General features: G+C 41.5%; 5 protein-coding genes across 17 annotated transcripts; 2 read left to right on the top strand and 3 right to left on the bottom strand.

Moving 5' to 3' along the window:
• Positions 1-1,068: 1,068 nt before the first annotated feature.
• LOC129581204 (cancer-related nucleoside-triphosphatase homolog) lies at positions 1,069-3,107 on the bottom strand. 3 transcript variants are annotated; one of them, XM_055472161.1, is made up of 5 exons: positions 2,706-3,107; positions 2,307-2,494; positions 2,200-2,244; positions 1,827-2,115; positions 1,069-1,664 (listed from the first exon to the last, which is right to left on the bottom strand). In XM_055472161.1, the coding sequence occupies exons 2-5, from the start codon at positions 2,414-2,416 to the stop codon at positions 1,545-1,547; spliced, it is 564 nt and encodes a 187-aa protein (XP_055328136.1). In that variant the 5' UTR covers positions 2,417-2,494; positions 2,706-3,107; the 3' UTR covers positions 1,069-1,544. The 3 variants fall into 3 exon arrangements, with proteins under 3 accessions (XP_055328136.1, XP_055328135.1, XP_055328137.1); XM_055472160.1 differs by having other exon boundaries at positions 2,307-3,107; XM_055472162.1 differs by lacking the exon at positions 2,200-2,244 and having other exon boundaries at positions 2,307-3,107.
• A 57-nt stretch (positions 3,108-3,164) lies between these two features.
• LOC129581206 (H/ACA ribonucleoprotein complex subunit 2-like protein) lies at positions 3,165-4,376 on the top strand. The gene is made up of 4 exons (XM_055472163.1): positions 3,165-3,512; positions 3,592-3,664; positions 3,723-3,828; positions 4,082-4,376. Exons 1-4 carry the CDS (start codon positions 3,350-3,352, stop codon positions 4,205-4,207), a joined length of 468 nt encoding a protein of 155 aa, XP_055328138.1. The 5' UTR covers positions 3,165-3,349; the 3' UTR covers positions 4,208-4,376.
• Positions 4,330-8,955, bottom strand: LOC129581202 (non-structural maintenance of chromosomes element 1 homolog). Its single transcript, XM_055472158.1, has 8 exons — positions 8,501-8,955; positions 7,696-8,323; positions 7,419-7,558; positions 7,048-7,125; positions 6,778-6,930; positions 6,569-6,688; positions 4,842-4,980; positions 4,330-4,751 (listed from the first exon to the last, which is right to left on the bottom strand). The coding sequence occupies exons 2-8, from the start codon at positions 7,973-7,975 to the stop codon at positions 4,561-4,563; spliced, it is 1,101 nt and encodes a 366-aa protein (XP_055328133.1). The 5' UTR covers positions 7,976-8,323; positions 8,501-8,955; the 3' UTR covers positions 4,330-4,560.
• On the top strand, positions 8,342-10,181 carry LOC129581203 (28S ribosomal protein S10, mitochondrial-like). The gene is made up of 5 exons (XM_055472159.1): positions 8,342-8,718; positions 8,869-9,011; positions 9,325-9,433; positions 9,610-9,699; positions 9,868-10,181. Exons 1-5 carry the CDS (start codon positions 8,485-8,487, stop codon positions 9,937-9,939), a joined length of 648 nt encoding a protein of 215 aa, XP_055328134.1. The 5' UTR covers positions 8,342-8,484; the 3' UTR covers positions 9,940-10,181.
• On the bottom strand, positions 10,138-15,307 carry LOC129581200 (dentin sialophosphoprotein-like). 11 transcript variants are annotated; one of them, XM_055472149.1, is made up of 14 exons: positions 15,261-15,307; positions 13,582-13,808; positions 13,285-13,470; positions 12,785-12,943; positions 12,672-12,713; positions 12,279-12,410; positions 12,118-12,219; positions 11,921-12,022; positions 11,699-11,812; positions 11,525-11,629; positions 11,304-11,450; positions 11,032-11,210; positions 10,647-10,738; positions 10,138-10,587 (listed from the first exon to the last, which is right to left on the bottom strand). In XM_055472149.1, the coding sequence occupies exons 2-14, from the start codon at positions 13,708-13,710 to the stop codon at positions 10,364-10,366; spliced, it is 1,713 nt and encodes a 570-aa protein (XP_055328124.1). In that variant the 5' UTR covers positions 13,711-13,808; positions 15,261-15,307; the 3' UTR covers positions 10,138-10,363. The 11 variants fall into 11 exon arrangements, with proteins under 11 accessions (XP_055328124.1, XP_055328123.1, XP_055328125.1 ...); XM_055472148.1 differs by having other exon boundaries at positions 15,172-15,304; XM_055472150.1 differs by lacking the exon at positions 15,261-15,307 and adding an exon at positions 14,236-15,130.
• Positions 15,308-15,886: the final 579 nt, after the last annotated feature.

Here is a 15,886-nt window from a genome sequence, read left to right on the forward strand (position 1 = left end):
GCGCCAGCATGCATCATGCATGCATCAGTATGGGGCGCATAATAAAATCGCTTTTCGTATTTTTAAGCAATTAATTTACTTATATAACACTTTTAAGAAAAAATGGCACGCTAATTTAAACGGACTCATCACTAGATTAACGATACAATTTGTAGAATACCGACTTTACACCGATATATCGGAAAATCAGCTGAATGAATACAGCTGAATGTACAGTAAAACTCGTTGACTGGTTATAAGTATATTTTTTGCGGAAAGCCGGAAACGTTAGTTAAACAGCAGAATCCCGGTAATGATCCGGTATTGCCCTGTTTATTACGTGAATCTGTAATGAATTAACAATGTACCTGAACAACTAAAATAAACTTGAAATAATAACTTAACTTGGTGAAATCTTTTAAATGTCTGTGGAGATACGTTTACATCGACGATAACTAGTACTGTACGACGTGTACATACGTTTAGGTACATGAAACCGAATACTATGGTGGTTCGTGTTTTCAAGAGAGAAGATATTACAGAATTCTGTAAAATACGTGGATCTACGATGTCATTCTAATATTCCTCCGGTAAAAAATGGAATTTAGACAAATGAGACGATTTAGACAAAATGCATGCTTTCCACAGTATTTCGTAATGCTTACAAAATCGGAACAGCCTGAAACATTATTTTAATAAGGAGCCGTGACGTATTCAAGAAATTTCCATATTTCCGAAGCGAACAACAATTACGGCACAGTAAATTCGAGATAAGATAATATAATTTTCTTCTCTAGATCTGCTGAAAAAAAGGCTACGTACGTGCGGTTATGTAAAACAAGTTTTTTGCTGCTTATTTCGCTGGTGTACAGTACAGCGACACACTTGGTGGTACAGCCACTGAGCCACATGCACACTTGGTGCCGTTAAATGATTAAACAAGAATCTGCAACATTTATTTCTTCTTCTTTGTCAAATACTTCAAACGATATACACTATACGGTACGAAAACCATTTCAGGCGCTATTCCTATAGCCACCTTTTTAAATAACATACAATATCTTGTCATCAGTACTCGTAGCGGTTTCAAGCATATGCTCTCATTATGACATATAAATGAGCAAAAGAATATGCTATTATATACAAAAACGATTGGTTACAATCGACTATCGGTGCATACCGCTTTCCGGTAAATTCTTTTATCACGATGAAGCCGAAGCGATATATTTAGAACTTCAGACGATTCAACAGTTTTCAGCTTAAACACTTATCATCCTCCAGTCCGCGCGAACTGTTCACAAAAGGTGAAAATCAAGGTAAGCAACATTTTCCAAGCATAATAAACGAAATGAACACCTTTCTATGCCACCATGTTTCAGATTTCAATCCCCGTACACGCACAAAACACAAATATTGTAGTTTATTCGATTAAAACGTTTTAGAATGCAAAAGTACAGTCATCAGTCATCCAAAGTACCGCCGAAATAATGAAAACAGAAAAACGATGGAGATAATTCCCATCGCGTTTGTCCAAACGTTACGCCGTCCGCCGCTGACATTTGGCACTAGAATTCTTTATTCATCTCAGGCCTGAGCTGTGCAGTGGTCTGTATTTGGAGCGATGCTTTATCTTCCAGGTGATTTACAATCACACCCGGCAAATCTCCCCGATTATTTTGCGAAATCTGCATAGTACACACAGGCACAGTTAATGGAACTTTACGGTCGACTATCAGCCTAATGAATCATAATATCAATTTATTTATTATTGTATCGTATTTAAGTAATTCAACGCCTGTTACATTGTTATGTACAGTACTTGAACAGTAGTGTCGGAATTTTTGTACCTGAAAAATTTGTACATCGTTCCGCTGTAAAATGTCAACCACCGCGGGCGGAAGCTTCCCGCGGGCCGGCAACGTGCCCACAACTCGCACACCAGAACAATCCAGCAACTTCCGCACCGCCGGGAAAAATCGGGGCGACTTCAATTCCATGGATCCAATTTCGTCACAGAAGAACACACATGGTTCGGATGAGGCGGCGGCAGCTTCCAGCATCGGTAACACCAGGGATTCAAACCGCTCCAACTGCACATAGTATTTTCCTAATGTCGGTGCCGGCCCAACCGGTTTCCTGCGCAATAGTTACAGTACTGTACATCATTATGGATACGCCGTAGCACGCCTGTGATGTGATTAGTTTCATGCGGCAACCAACCAATTCAAGATCCAAATAGCGATAATTAGTCGAAATTGATACAACCTTATCGGGAAAAGAAAGAGGAAGATTAACTGATTGTGAACTGTGCAGTGTGGATCACTTACTCGATTGTTGCCAGTGGGCAAGTCGCTCCACTGACGAGATCGCGCACAATGAATCCGCTGCGGATACCATCAGGAGTGCGCTGTTCGTCCGTGCAAAATCCATTGAACATACATTTACTTTTCACATCACTAGACGTATTTTTCAGGTGCTGGAAGATCTTGCCAATACACGTAGTTTTTTCCGGATCCTGAAAATACTCTTTTACAATCCCCAATCCGAAGGATCAGACACTATCAGACATATCTGTAAATTATCACTGACACGCAATCGTGTTGCTCTGCTCATGTTCGCAACCAAAGTAACGAATTCACTAGGCAGACATTCACTTTTTCAACTGACTACGCAGTATAAGCATGCGTTTTTTCACTCGTAAACCTATTGCGCTGGAAATAACGAACCGGGCATCCCTTGGATGAAAATATGACGCTTTCCCGGCATTGCGCCGGCGATCACGCTCTGGCCAAAATTCGGAAGAGAGAAAGTGCAGCGCTTTTAACAATCAAATGGTTATAGTCATAGGGATATTATATATAAAACGATAAATATTAAGTAACAGAACAATTTATGACCTGACCCAGATTATTAATTCTTGGAAACGCATCAAACTTAAGTATAAAAATCCGGTCAGTTCAACAAGGAGAATACGACAACAGAAAATAACAACTTTTTCGTACGAAGTACGAAGTACTGAGCCTGATAAAGATAAATCATCATAAATGCAAATAAAAGTCACACAGCGAAAAACTAGTGGGGGTAAACAGTAATAAGCATCACGGTGCATGATTGCAGTGTCGCAGCGCTTAACTCCCGAGTCGTTCAGTTACTTATCAGCATGGTCAAGGACCAGGTGCGCTGCTAAAGCATATGGACGTCGTTCAGCATAACAAATTACAAATTTTGGTTTCTTGTGACTTTTCTCTATATCAGTTGTTGCTTTCGAATTTCAAATTATTTATCTTAATTTGTGGTAGATTGCACGCTTTTCTGGTTTCTTAGTCCGTGTTTTTATTTTGGATACACGATTGCATTTCCTGTCCAAGTAATGGGGGAAAACGGGGACGCCGAAGCGATGGATACACAGGAAGCCGCTTCCGAAGTACCACAAAAGGCATCCTATGAAGAACGTCTGCTATATGTTACCGAGATCGCCAAACCCATGGCCGACAAGAAGCTGACGAAGAGAATCTACAAACTAATAAAAAAAGGTCTGTAATAACGGCGCCTATGGTAGATTGCGACTGCATGAGCAATCGTGCTAGTCTGAACAATGGTGAATTTCTGCAGCCAAAAAACAGAAAGGGTTCCTCAGAGCTGGTCTGAAAGATGTGCAAACCCGTCTGCGAAAAGGCGACCGAGGGTATGTACCTTAACAGCTTGTGGAGGGTTCGTTTGCTTTACTGCTGAATGCATTGTAGTTTGGTAGTATTCGCTGGAGATGCGCAGCCAATCGACTGCATGTGTCATTTGCCTTGTGTCTGCGAGGATTTGAACGTCCCTTACGTGTACACTCCATCCCGACAGGTAGGATCGCCCTTCTGTAGATCGGTATTCTGGTGATGAGCCTGTTTTCTGACTACTTCAAGGTTGAATACGAAGGTTAAATGGCGTTACATAACCAACTGATTGTACTAAAAATTTGAGTTAATCTATGATTTTACCGTATTGCTCGTCGCACTTGGAAAAGTGTTGTTTTTTATCTTAGCAGTTTGCACCACAATTTCTGCTTGCATCACGATTATGGATTTAATTATTTGCTGATAGGTTATGCTTTTAGGATTTAGGCTTGGCTATGGGCACCATGCGGAAAGTCATGATGATGTTGATTTTGCCCCATGAGGACTATCGTGATCTATACGACAAAACTAAACAGGAAATCGAAGGTTTGCCCATTTCTAGTTGAGCTGTAACGAGCATTCGATTCTGTATGTACTTTATCTTTTTCATTGTTATTGTTTTATTGTTGTTTAACGCCTAATGGGGTTTGACTTTGCTGCACGCGGAGATACCATACGCTGACCATCGAACGTCGGTTTTATGTTCTGTCCGAAAAAAAATCAGAAGGGCTTCGAGTCACGAGTGTGAGCCATTCCACGATTATTGTAGGAATATCTACATATGTACCTGTTTTTACTATTTGTAAATTTAGCTAAAGACCACAGTTAAAAAAAGCAACAGCAGATTTTTTAAACAGACAATTTCGCGGTTCCAAAACACGTTTATATTTGTTCCAAAAAACCACAGCAGCGCTCGGATTCATTCGTCAATTTGTTCATGACTGCGATTGGCACTGTTTCTGGTTACACGACCATCTCGTGTAGGGGAATAATTTTTCTTGGGATGTAAAAACTGCTCTTCCTTCTCTTGTACAGAAACACGCTTTTGTTCTTCTGTCTCCTTCACGTCGGTTAACTGCTGACATTTCTGCTTCCCCAACCTTCGATAACCTAGTGCACAAGACATTAATTGTATCACAGGGTATATCACTTCGCGAATAACGGAGAACTTAGAAAGCAGCACAAACAAAAGTTCCTTACGCTGCACAGCGTCCGCTGGATATACCGAAGTGCAATTGGGACATCTGACATTCGTGTTTTGATTGCGTGGGCTGATCATGCGAACAAGGCATGCCGAATGGCATCGTTTCCGGCAATCCACGTTTGTACACTGATAAGCCTTTAAATAATAATTCGAAGCCAAAATATTCAAACGCGTGTGAGGAATGCGCAGCCGTATCACACACAGCCAGGGGCGTAGGGAGGTATGGGGCCAAGGGGCCGTGGCCCCCCAAAAGGCCAGGCAATGTATTACTGGCCCCCCCCCCAAAAGAAAATCCACTGGCCTCGGGCGGCGAAGCCGCCCGGGGCCAGTACAATTTTTTTGGGAAAACGTAAAATTAATATTAACGCTGACATTTAATTTAAACCCAACATCCTCTGATAAAATGCTGATTCACTGTAAATAAATTAAAACACTGTGGCATCTTCGGTTAAAACACAGAATTAGTAAACAATTGAACGTCGGACGCCCAAATCAGTGGCGAATTTAAAGGGGGTGGGTACGGAACACGTGCCCCCTCCGGAATTGTTTTAAAAGTGGGTTCTTCAGAAAACTAAAGGGGGAGTGTTGCTTATAAAATGGTAACCAATTTTGCATAAAATCGTTTAAATTCATTTTTTTCGTGCATTTCTAGCGATTTTGCAGTTAAATCGATTGTTAGCTTCGCGCTCCGCGCGAACATAGCTCTTTATTGTACTTTCATACATTAATCTAGTCTCCGCACGAAACTAGCATTGAGTTAAATCATCAATGCACAAATGTGCTATTATTTACATTTGCTCATTTATTCTTAACAAAAGCATGCTCCAAGCGTTTTACTTTAAATTCGTAATATTCAGCTATTTTTTACAGAATTTCTAGCAATTCTCCCATAATAACGTGCGTGCGCCAGGTTTAAATTCCCATGCTGTGTATGCAAAACACAGCAGGTTAATGGGTTACCTGCTACCGAGATGAAACTATTAAACTATTAAACCTTCGCGCTTCACGCGAAATTTACGGTTTCTGAAGACCAAACATGATACAATCTTTCTTCATGCCCTCTAGCTTCATTTCGCTGCAAAAAAATAAAACTATTTCTACTATTTTTAATAGAATTTCTAGCAATTTTGGCAGGAAAATCGCTCGTTGGCTTGCGCGCGCGAAAATTAATAACTGATATAATTTTTGACCCTGCACCTTGCTTTACACGCAAAGGTCACCAACTTACGCCCAAAGGTCACGCACAGGCGTGCTGGTACCCTGGGCGCTCCCTCGCATGTAGTAGAGGCGCACTCACAGGGGTGTACCCTTGGGGTGCCTCCCCCAGTGGTATGCCCCTGGGGTGACCCCCAGATGTGCACCCCTGGCGTACACCCTTGGGGGCACCCTTATTATGTTGGTTCGGCTCGCCTTGGCCCCCTCCAAAAACGAAAGCTCCCTACGCCGCTGCACACACCTAACAGAATCGACTGTTTGCACCGACGTAGTCGGTAGAATGTCGTATAAATTATAAACCGAGGATATTTTAAATAAAGATGTTCAATTTATTTTTCAAATTCTGATCGAAACAGAAATGTTCTACGAAATAATAAGTAAAAGTACTCGTACTGAAGATCCGACTGGAGTGTTCGGGCAATCCAAAAGACAACCCAGCCGAAATACACAAAAAATGCGAATCTGAGACCTTGTGAAATCCACAACACCGTCTTCCTATGGAACTTACCTGCGCAGTTATCAGTCCGCGGCAAAGTGCGCACATTTGCACAGCGTCTCGGTTCGTGTCGCGAAGGAATGGCTCCAACTCCGCCAGTGTTCGCGGGCCCAACGACACTTTACCTTGATCCTGCGCGTGAACACCCAACCAGTTAACCAATGCGGATAATCATGGTAGCCAACATTTGTATCATTTTGTATGCAGTACGCACTACGCACATCGTCTGATTCCGTAAGAAAGCCTAAATTAATGAACTGGTTGACGATATCGGAGGCCGCATGTTGAGATATTTTGAACTGCGACGCTGCATCGCGAGACATGGCCTGGTGCTTGGTGATGAAGCCACGCTCCGATTCCAGAATCTTCGGAACCTGCCAAATCCGATATAAAAATAAAAAGTACTAAACTGCAGCAAGATGTAGGATAACTTTGTGAAGTTTCTTTCTGTTAACTGCCCCTTGTAAAAAACAAAACTAACGCTTGCTTACCACATTATACAAGAGTTCCAGTTCAGCCGCCTTAAAAATTTCCTGTAGTTTATACACGCCTCCTTTGGACGAATTTGCCTAGAACCATACAACAAAATTGAGAGGCGTGTCACCGGAAGCGCGGTTTGGAAAACTAACGGAAGTCTTTAACAGTTTAACACTTATTAACCCAGATCTGAGTAAAACAGCAACAACTGGTTTATCTGCTTGAAGAAGAATGTATTTCTGAATCACACACCTACACTCGCGAAGAAACCATCAATTTGCATCATTCGCCAAATCCATATCATGCGCAGAAGTTACCAGGTGTTAATATCGTACACAACAATAAATTGCTACATTTTGATTTTAAATGCTGCTAACTAACGCACCAAGCAATAGTAACTTTCGACGCTGTTTCCAGATGACACTCTTTTGATAACAAGATTATACTTCTTCAGTCTCGTATTGATCACGCTTATTGTTGTGGCCAGAGATTTCAGATATTCTTGCGGAGTCTCAGGACATTTCACTGAAAATACAGAACCGTGACAAAACTCACAGATTTTTTAATAATCGCAGTGAGTTCCTGCTGAAGCATTCAACGTTTCTGTCTCCCGTTGCACATAATTTAGTGGCACTGCCACTGCTTCCTTGGCAAATACTTACCACCAAATGCTTCGCAGGTTTGTCGAAATGTCTGATGCACGGTGGCGCTATTCAGCATCGAACTATTCATGTAAACATTTAAGAGTGAGCGATGAAAGGAGCCAAAGCGGGCGAAATCCACCGCTTCTTGAATGACAGGCCCTGCTTCTGCAACGTCTGCAGCGGTTCCGCCCGACGTACTAGCACGAGGAGAGGCATCTCGGGATGCTTGAGAATTCTGGGAACTTTGTTGAGTTTGTTGACGCGTTCGCCGCGGAGATGTACGAAGACGTTGCGACATGTTGTCAAAAGCTGCCAGCACTTGCTTTCAGAATACGACTGATGACTGTGTCGGGGCTCAGATTATGGCTATGCAATATCTGATCGAACACATTAACTGTTAAAACCACTCAGCTATGCAGTCAGCGACAAATCATCACTGAAAATGAAAACAAGCCAGAGGACATTTACCCCTTTTGATTCTGAACAACCACCAGCGACAAAAAACATTCGGTGCAGACTGAGAAGCAGAAATGTGGAAAACAAAGAGGGGATGTTGCGATGTTGGGCGCTACCGACCGCCCCATGGAGGCATCGTTGCAAACCGGAAGTCTCAGAGATCGCCGAGTAAAGTTGTAGAAAAACCCCGCTATAAGTGCAAGTTGATATAAAATAAATACAAAAATAAAGTTTAAACAGAGTTTATCACTGTTTATGGTTTACCATTGATTTGACGTGATTTCCACAGAATTTTGATGTGCTATATTGAGTTTTTAATGCTACTGACGTTATGCTTGTTTCGGAATAAAAATGCTTGGCCGTTTACCAGTTATGTTTTCGACGGCAGCGCGCTTGACAGCACAAGCCTCTCGATGCGCATCCTGCGCTGGGCAACATCTTGCTGAATCTTCGCGAATATCTTTCATAAGCTGTGATCCCGGTCTTCCTTTCTGGCGAATATGGTCGCGTACTTATGCAAGGGCAGCTTCAGTCCGTAGGACTGTTTCAGAACCCATAAAGACCGACCACGGAACGACATTGAAAGTAAAATTTCATAAAATGCTCGTTTACCGCTTTACGCACCATAATGTTGCGTTTATGCAGTAATGTAATTATTATATTATGCTTTGTTGTGTTCGGATGAAAACAGCAAATGTTGATGTTCAGCAAATAAATCTTAAGTTTGTCTTGTAGTTGCAACAAGAATCTCAGGAAGACGATAAACTTTTCCGTATGATTGAGATGGAACTGAAAGGACATGAAGACGCTGTTCTCACCAGCTACCAATGGTTTTTGTGTCAGGCAGCTAAAGAGCTCGGCATCCCTGTGACGCGTGTGTAAGTTAGTTTTATTAACTTTATCATTGATTAATTAGCTGCTCTTCGACAGTGGTCTCTGTAATGTTGTCAATGAAACTGCAGTACTCTGAGTACTGTCAATGAAACTACTGTACTTTGTGGTAGTGCCACTGCCATTAATATCATGTTATGGACCAGAGTGAATGTGTGGGTAGTTGGTACAGACTACAGACAGCGTTAAACGGTTAAACAATAAATTGTTATGTTCTTAATCGACATCGATCGCCTCTTCCGATTTTATGCGAAATAAGAAAAGACAGCGACAGTAATTTGTGTTTCTGTATTGTTCCAGATACACTCCTTTGCGCAATTATGAACGTTTCTCATTGCTGAAATCTAAGTTTATTTATAAAAAGCATTTCGTGCAGTACGAATTGCGGACGTATCAACGGGTCATACAGGTAATCATACTTATCTTGTTGTAATGCAGTGGCTGTAAAGGAAAGCTATGCAATCGTCCTTTAAAAGTAAAAGTGTCATTTAAATTAGCGTATAAAACCTGCTGAAGCATATGGTTAATAAAAAATGAGTCAAAGTTTTCATGCATTTAATTCACGAAATCGTTGTAATCTGTTAGCTGAAATATCTTACGGGCTCCACTGCGGATACATATCTGGAATACGTACAAAGAAATTTACCGGAAGGAGTTGCAATGAAAGTTCTTAAGGTAAAACCTGTCACTGGTGAACTGAATCCCGGTTAGTTTCTTTAGTGTTGTTTCATGGTTCAATGCTGAAAATGAATACGAGTACACTGTTACTGTACACATATATGGTACAACAGTGTAGTTTATTTTCCGTAAACTTAGCATAACGACTAACATTTCTTTTTGCAGTGTCAAATAGAAGAATTTCCCAGTCATTTGACGCCTCCTGAAAGCGAAAAGCCCCAAGATGTAAAAACATGAGTTTTTTTATGTTTTCCCCAGTATGTGAATGTTTTTCAGTGAATCTTTTTTCCATGAATGCTTGTCCATTGTCAATTACTTCGTGCGTCGGATAAGAAATTCACTTAATTTTGTGGCACTTTTTTGAATATTCTGATTTGCCATACAAAAATAGCTGACCATGCAAACCGTGGATCAAAACTGTTCTGCCCTAAAAACCGAATGCTTTCGTTTACCTGGAGTAAAATTTTGCAGTCATCAGGCAAGCTTTTAAGTGCCCAGTGATTTACACCACACATTTACAATAATTCGAAACACAAATCCCTTCTGACCATAACCACTATAGTACCAGAAGCAACCTCAACGGTATAATGGTTTGTGCAATACTATCAAATTTAAAACCAAAAAGGGCAACGTAAAAAGTCCTCGACTTATTGTCCATTTATTATTCCGAATCGTCTCCGATACAGTCTCGCAGACCGGCAAAAGCATCTCCATCTTCCTCCTCATCGTCGCTCCGATGAGCTAGTGCACCCACATTCAAATCGTCTGAATCAGATTCGTCACTAACGGAAGTTTGTTTCAGCCGTCTGCCTGCAGGCTTCTTCCCAGAGTGTGCACCATGCGAAACGGGCTCCGGAGCTGCACTGCGTGATCCCCGTGTTCGCCCTACAATTCAAGGCTGGTAAGGCATGAGAAAGCGAGCAAATTAAAAACAATCGGCTAACCAGACACGATATTTTTTGTGTCCAACGATGCAATCTCAGCGGCAGTTTCTCGCTTTGCGCGCAATTTGCGGCACGACTCTACTGTCGGTTTCCTGCAAATAAAGATTTTGATATACCTAATTACGAAACGAATCTTCATCTGTAAAAAGCTTTGAGATATCGCGGCCAACCCAAAATAAATCAAACGAGAACATCTGGGATGTGCAAGAAACTGTAATCACAAATACCGCATTTTCTCAATGGTCTCCCTATTCGAAATCGACAAAATCAGTAAAAGCCAAAATTAGTAAAAGCATCTCCTTGGAAGCTGCTTTAAACTTCAACAGACGTTAAACTCTGGAAACAGGGTATGGCGGATGCCCCAATTTCGTCATCCATTGCCTTACCCTGCAAGCCTTGTTCAGCCAGGTATTCCAAAATTCGCTCTTTCTGTTTCTTCACTGAGTTGATGCCAGCAAAAAACTTTCCATAGTTGTTGATTCGTATGCCAGCTTCTTTGAGGTACGTTTTATAACGTTTGAGCGGGTCATCCTTCTCCTTAGCACTAGCATTTTTACTGTCTTTCTGCAACAAATACAGGTACTTATTTCCAACCAAACTGAAAGTTTTGAGATCAAAAGAGTAAATTCTTGACCAACACAAGTAAACAACTACTACCTTTGTTTTCTCGTGCGAACCACTGTCGGAATCGTCAGCCTTAGTCGACGCGCCAGTTTCTGTTGAAGACTTCGATCTTGCAGCGTTACCAGAATCGTTGCTTTTCTTGCTTTCAGCTTTCGTGTTAGTTTCCTTTCCAGGTTTTGCCTGCAAGAATTAATAGAGAATAAAATTCTTGTGCTCATCAACAACTCTCTTCGTAGAAAAACGTGAACACTTACACGTTTATCGTTTTTTTCAGATGCTTCACTGACTGATTCTTCTGATGACTCTTCGGCCATCGTTTTCACAGAATTTGATTTTGCACCATTACTCTTGCCCTTCATCTGCAAAATATGCAACTTGCAGAATACGAAAAAAGACAATTTACTGTCAACGAAATCTCAATAACTCACGAATTTGTCCACTTCTTCAGCAATATCACTGTCCGATTTGTCGGATCCGGAAGACTTTTCAGTATTTCTTTGTGTAGAAGTTTTCGAATGTTTCCGCGATTCTATACTGCTTTCCTGTAATACAACATAAGGTATGAAATGGAAGTCCAGTACGAAGCCACATAAAGATGAATGCACAGCGTAAATATCCAAACAAAAAACACCGATAATTTCCAAAATTACTATTTTCGAGAGCTTTTTGGGGTTATCTGACACATCCGAAGAGTCCTCAGGCTTTGGACGTGCACTGTTTTCCACTTTGCCATTGTTCTTCCGATTTCCCTTCTAAATTATGAACATAAGATGTTAAAATGGATGAATAATATTCGATTGAACAACATTTGGATAACGTCAAGTTCAGTCCATTAAGCATATCTTACATTCCTTTCCATGGAATCACTTTTGACTTGCTTTTGTGAGACCAATTTCGGGGCGGCTTTTGCAGATTCGCTCTTTGAGTGCTTTTTCTGACTATTCTGAATCTCCAAAACAAACCATGTACTAAAACGGTGAACACGAATGACAGAGCGAATGTATTCACCTGCTCGTTCTCTGAATTATCATCTGTACTGGCATTTTCACCGTTTTTATGCGAAATACTGCCTTCTTCCACATTCGACGCCGACCGGTGGAGTTCCTTGGAAGACGATTTATCGTTCTTTGCCGGCGAAGGCTACAAATAAAACCGCTGAGCAAAAACATATAAAATCATAACAGTTCTACCAACCGGATATAACTGGAACTCGAATTCCACCAAGGCACCAACGTATAGTATGTGCAGTAAAATAGTACGTCTATGCTACCAATTTCAGTACTGCAAAAAAGCATTCAAATATTGTTAGCCTCAATAATGAAGAAATAATCAAGAACTACATCTCATAACAAAAACAACAATTTTGCGCTGTAATAAACGAAAATCGATTTTACTAGTTACCTCCTTGACACCGTTAGCGTCGGAACTTTTGGTTGTCATGTTCTAAAATACCCTAGTGTTTGTATACGTTAAATCCACGAGATGATTATTAATAATTTCAATGCCAGTCGTACAATTTCAGCTTTCGCAGGCGATGATTTGGAAGCAATTTTCGGTGCGACTTTGACGGCAGCCGCTTTCTTTTGCTTTTTACTGGACACTTCATCTTCACTGTCAGATGACTCAACATCCCGCTTTTTTGATCGAGCGTTCTCCTTCAGCCTCCTGAGCATCTATGAAAGCACGAGGATAAATTGCAACCCAACCAATTGTGGATAGAGGCAAATAAGTACAAATGCGCTTTCATTTGCATACACTGATATAATTACCATACACCTTCAGACAAAAAAGGTTGGAATAATAAGAACGAGAACAACATTAAAGAAAAGTCCAACAACCCATCAAACAACAATAAACTTCAAATATTTTTCTCAGCTACGCTGCTGCTTACTACTAAATAATATCCCGAAGAAGAACGCCATCAGAACATAGCCTTCAAACTTTCGTATCATTCAGGCAGACAAACTGTGAAAAACTATTAAGAGTCTCGGTTATGAAAGTGCCAGGTATTTACCGCTTGATGTCGCTGCTTATTAATTTCCGTATCGGAATCGCTTTCATCGGAATCATCGCCAATTGTCGGGATTTTCTTTCGCTTGACGTCTTCCTTCGAGGGAGAAACATTCGGCTCAATCTCCGGCGAACTCTCGTGGAGTTTTCTCTTCTTAGAATTTGCTTCTCCGGAGACTGCTCCCACCTGCTAACGCCTCATTTATGATTCCTACCTCCAAAAATGATAAACTGACACGGAGCAGTGCAGAAATCGAAAATCTAGACATCAATGGGAAGCAGAAGACTACGGGGACTGTACCTCCGCTGGTCGAACAATTTTTCTGACTGATGAGCATTTGAAATTCTTTACTGGTTTACCGCTATCCGTGACTAATTTGTTCGGCTCCTCTGGCTTGTAGACACACAGCTCCTCGCTTTCACTGGACATTCTTCAGCAGCCTGCCAGCCACTACACTTCTCCCCAGTATCCCAATTCTGAATCAAGGAAAGCAGAAAGCCAGCAGTCCGACACAGGCACAGCACTATCTAATCGACAACTTGTTCATCAGTTCAGATCACCTATTGTTTTCTTATAAGCAGACATTTTACAATTCGATGTCAAAACCCAAACAGAAAACACTGGAGAGCTTCATTAAAGAATACTTCTAGTGATCGTCATTGGGCTTTTTACTAACTTTTAAATGCAAAGAAAATCCAAGATTCTTTTCTTAGTCATCAATATAAAAGAATACAAGATATCAAGTCACAAGTGCACTATTTAACTTTAAACGAGCACATACAGCAAGTAATTACATAATTACAAGAAGTTATGATTTAACTGATACATTTGAATGATACATGTGATAATAATTATTGTGATTAAATCATCAGTCTTGTCGAAAAAACCAAATATAGAAAAAGCAGTCTGTGGCCCTGCTACTGGGTGGCCGAACAAAATGTCGGTCTGATTTACCATGGTGCGCTTGGTCTGACCAATCTTCGGCCTTGATCGACGTACTAAGAATTTTTCTGGTCGAACAATTTTATCCGAAAGCGCAAAATGATTATTGCATACAGAAGTTCAGCGAAGCTTACATTATACAAAGGTTTCAGTTTTTTTATATTTTGTTTTTAAAAATATTTGGAAGATTTCCTAGAAGCGGAAATTCGAAATTACCTATGGCCCTTTATAAATCAAAAAATGCTGTTACCCTACCAATTACTAAATTAGATCAATGTATCTCCCCTTTTTTCGGTAGAGGGGTGTTTATAGTTTTTTACTGTAAAGGAACTGCAGCATAGTGGTGACCGTATGTGACCAGCACACCGGATAGCTGAAATTCCGCACGAGTAATAAGCAATAGTCAGGTGAAGGCGGGCCTGAGAGATTCCCTGTACGACACTTGCGCCGCTAATATTTCAGAAGAGATCGTACGTAGGCATTTACAGAAGCGTAAGTCTTTTACGCTTGTATTACGTTGTTTTCTGCTGGTTCAGCTATTACCCGCATACCAAAATGTATAGAATTTATTTCTCTACAATTAGGTCCATAACTTGTTCAGGAAAATTTGAAATGAGCAATACAAGGAAAGTTTTACCGAAAATGTCTAAATCCCATCTGCGAAATCAGCCTGTGAACGCCCTCGTATGGCAGTGCCGTGCAGTAGCGCAGCACAAGACCATTTCGTTTAATGCTTTCTGAAACACTCTCATAAGGTTTTACTTGACAAATTCTACAGTGAAATGTGGAGAAATAAATTCTCTACATTTCACTGCCTACCTAGCAGTTACAATCTTTCCGAAAAACGTTGTAATCAACGAAATAACGATCCAAGCCATAGAACCCAATGCTATCTCTCTTCTGAAACATTCTGCGCACATGTGCAGTACTGTGCCCGCATGCACGTGCCTATTGCTCATTCTCGTGATATCCGCAAGCAGCGTTTTTGAAAATTTCTGACTGAAGAAGAATCCTTTGGGACAGACAAGAATACCAGCCTTCGGTGTTTATGCAGTTCCCGGTAACACAAGGATTTGCTGGAGCTGCACACTCATCAACGTCTACCAAAAACAGCAAAGTTATATGTAACACCAAAACGAAACCGCAGCGGCGTTGCGCCCGAATATACCTATGCACTGGCCGTTGACGAATGTATACCCAGCCAGACAGTCACAAGTATACGATCCCGGTGATTTTCGGCAAGTTCCTCTTCCACATGGATTCACAGGAATGCACTGATTGATCTCGACACAAGCCCCATTTTGCACCATCCAGCCTTGGTGCCATAGGCTGTCGTGTGCCTTTTCCGCTGGACGACATCCGCGGCACTTCTCACACCAATGAACGCCACCTTGATGGCTGTACGACATCTGCGTGGAAACACGGATTATGCCTCGCTAGACACGGTTGGGCTGTCGCATGTCAAGGCCACTTCCAGTCTAGAGCCCTGCACGAGCCCAGCCGCTCGGCTCGGCTCACGAGCGCTCGGCGCTCGCGAGCACTTCGAGCGAGCAGGCGTCGTTTTGCGAATTTGCGAACGAGCTGAGCAATAGAAAAAAAACTGCGAGCGAGCTGAACAAGCGGGATGGTCAGGTGCGAGCGATCGCGAGCCTACAGGCTGATA

The sequence above is a fragment of the Paramacrobiotus metropolitanus genome, unplaced genomic scaffold (assembly GCF_019649055.1).
Source record: "Paramacrobiotus metropolitanus isolate TYO unplaced genomic scaffold, Prichtersi_v1.0 Parri_scaffold0000005, whole genome shotgun sequence".
Taxonomy (NCBI): domain Eukaryota; kingdom Metazoa; phylum Tardigrada; class Eutardigrada; order Parachela; family Macrobiotidae; genus Paramacrobiotus; species Paramacrobiotus metropolitanus.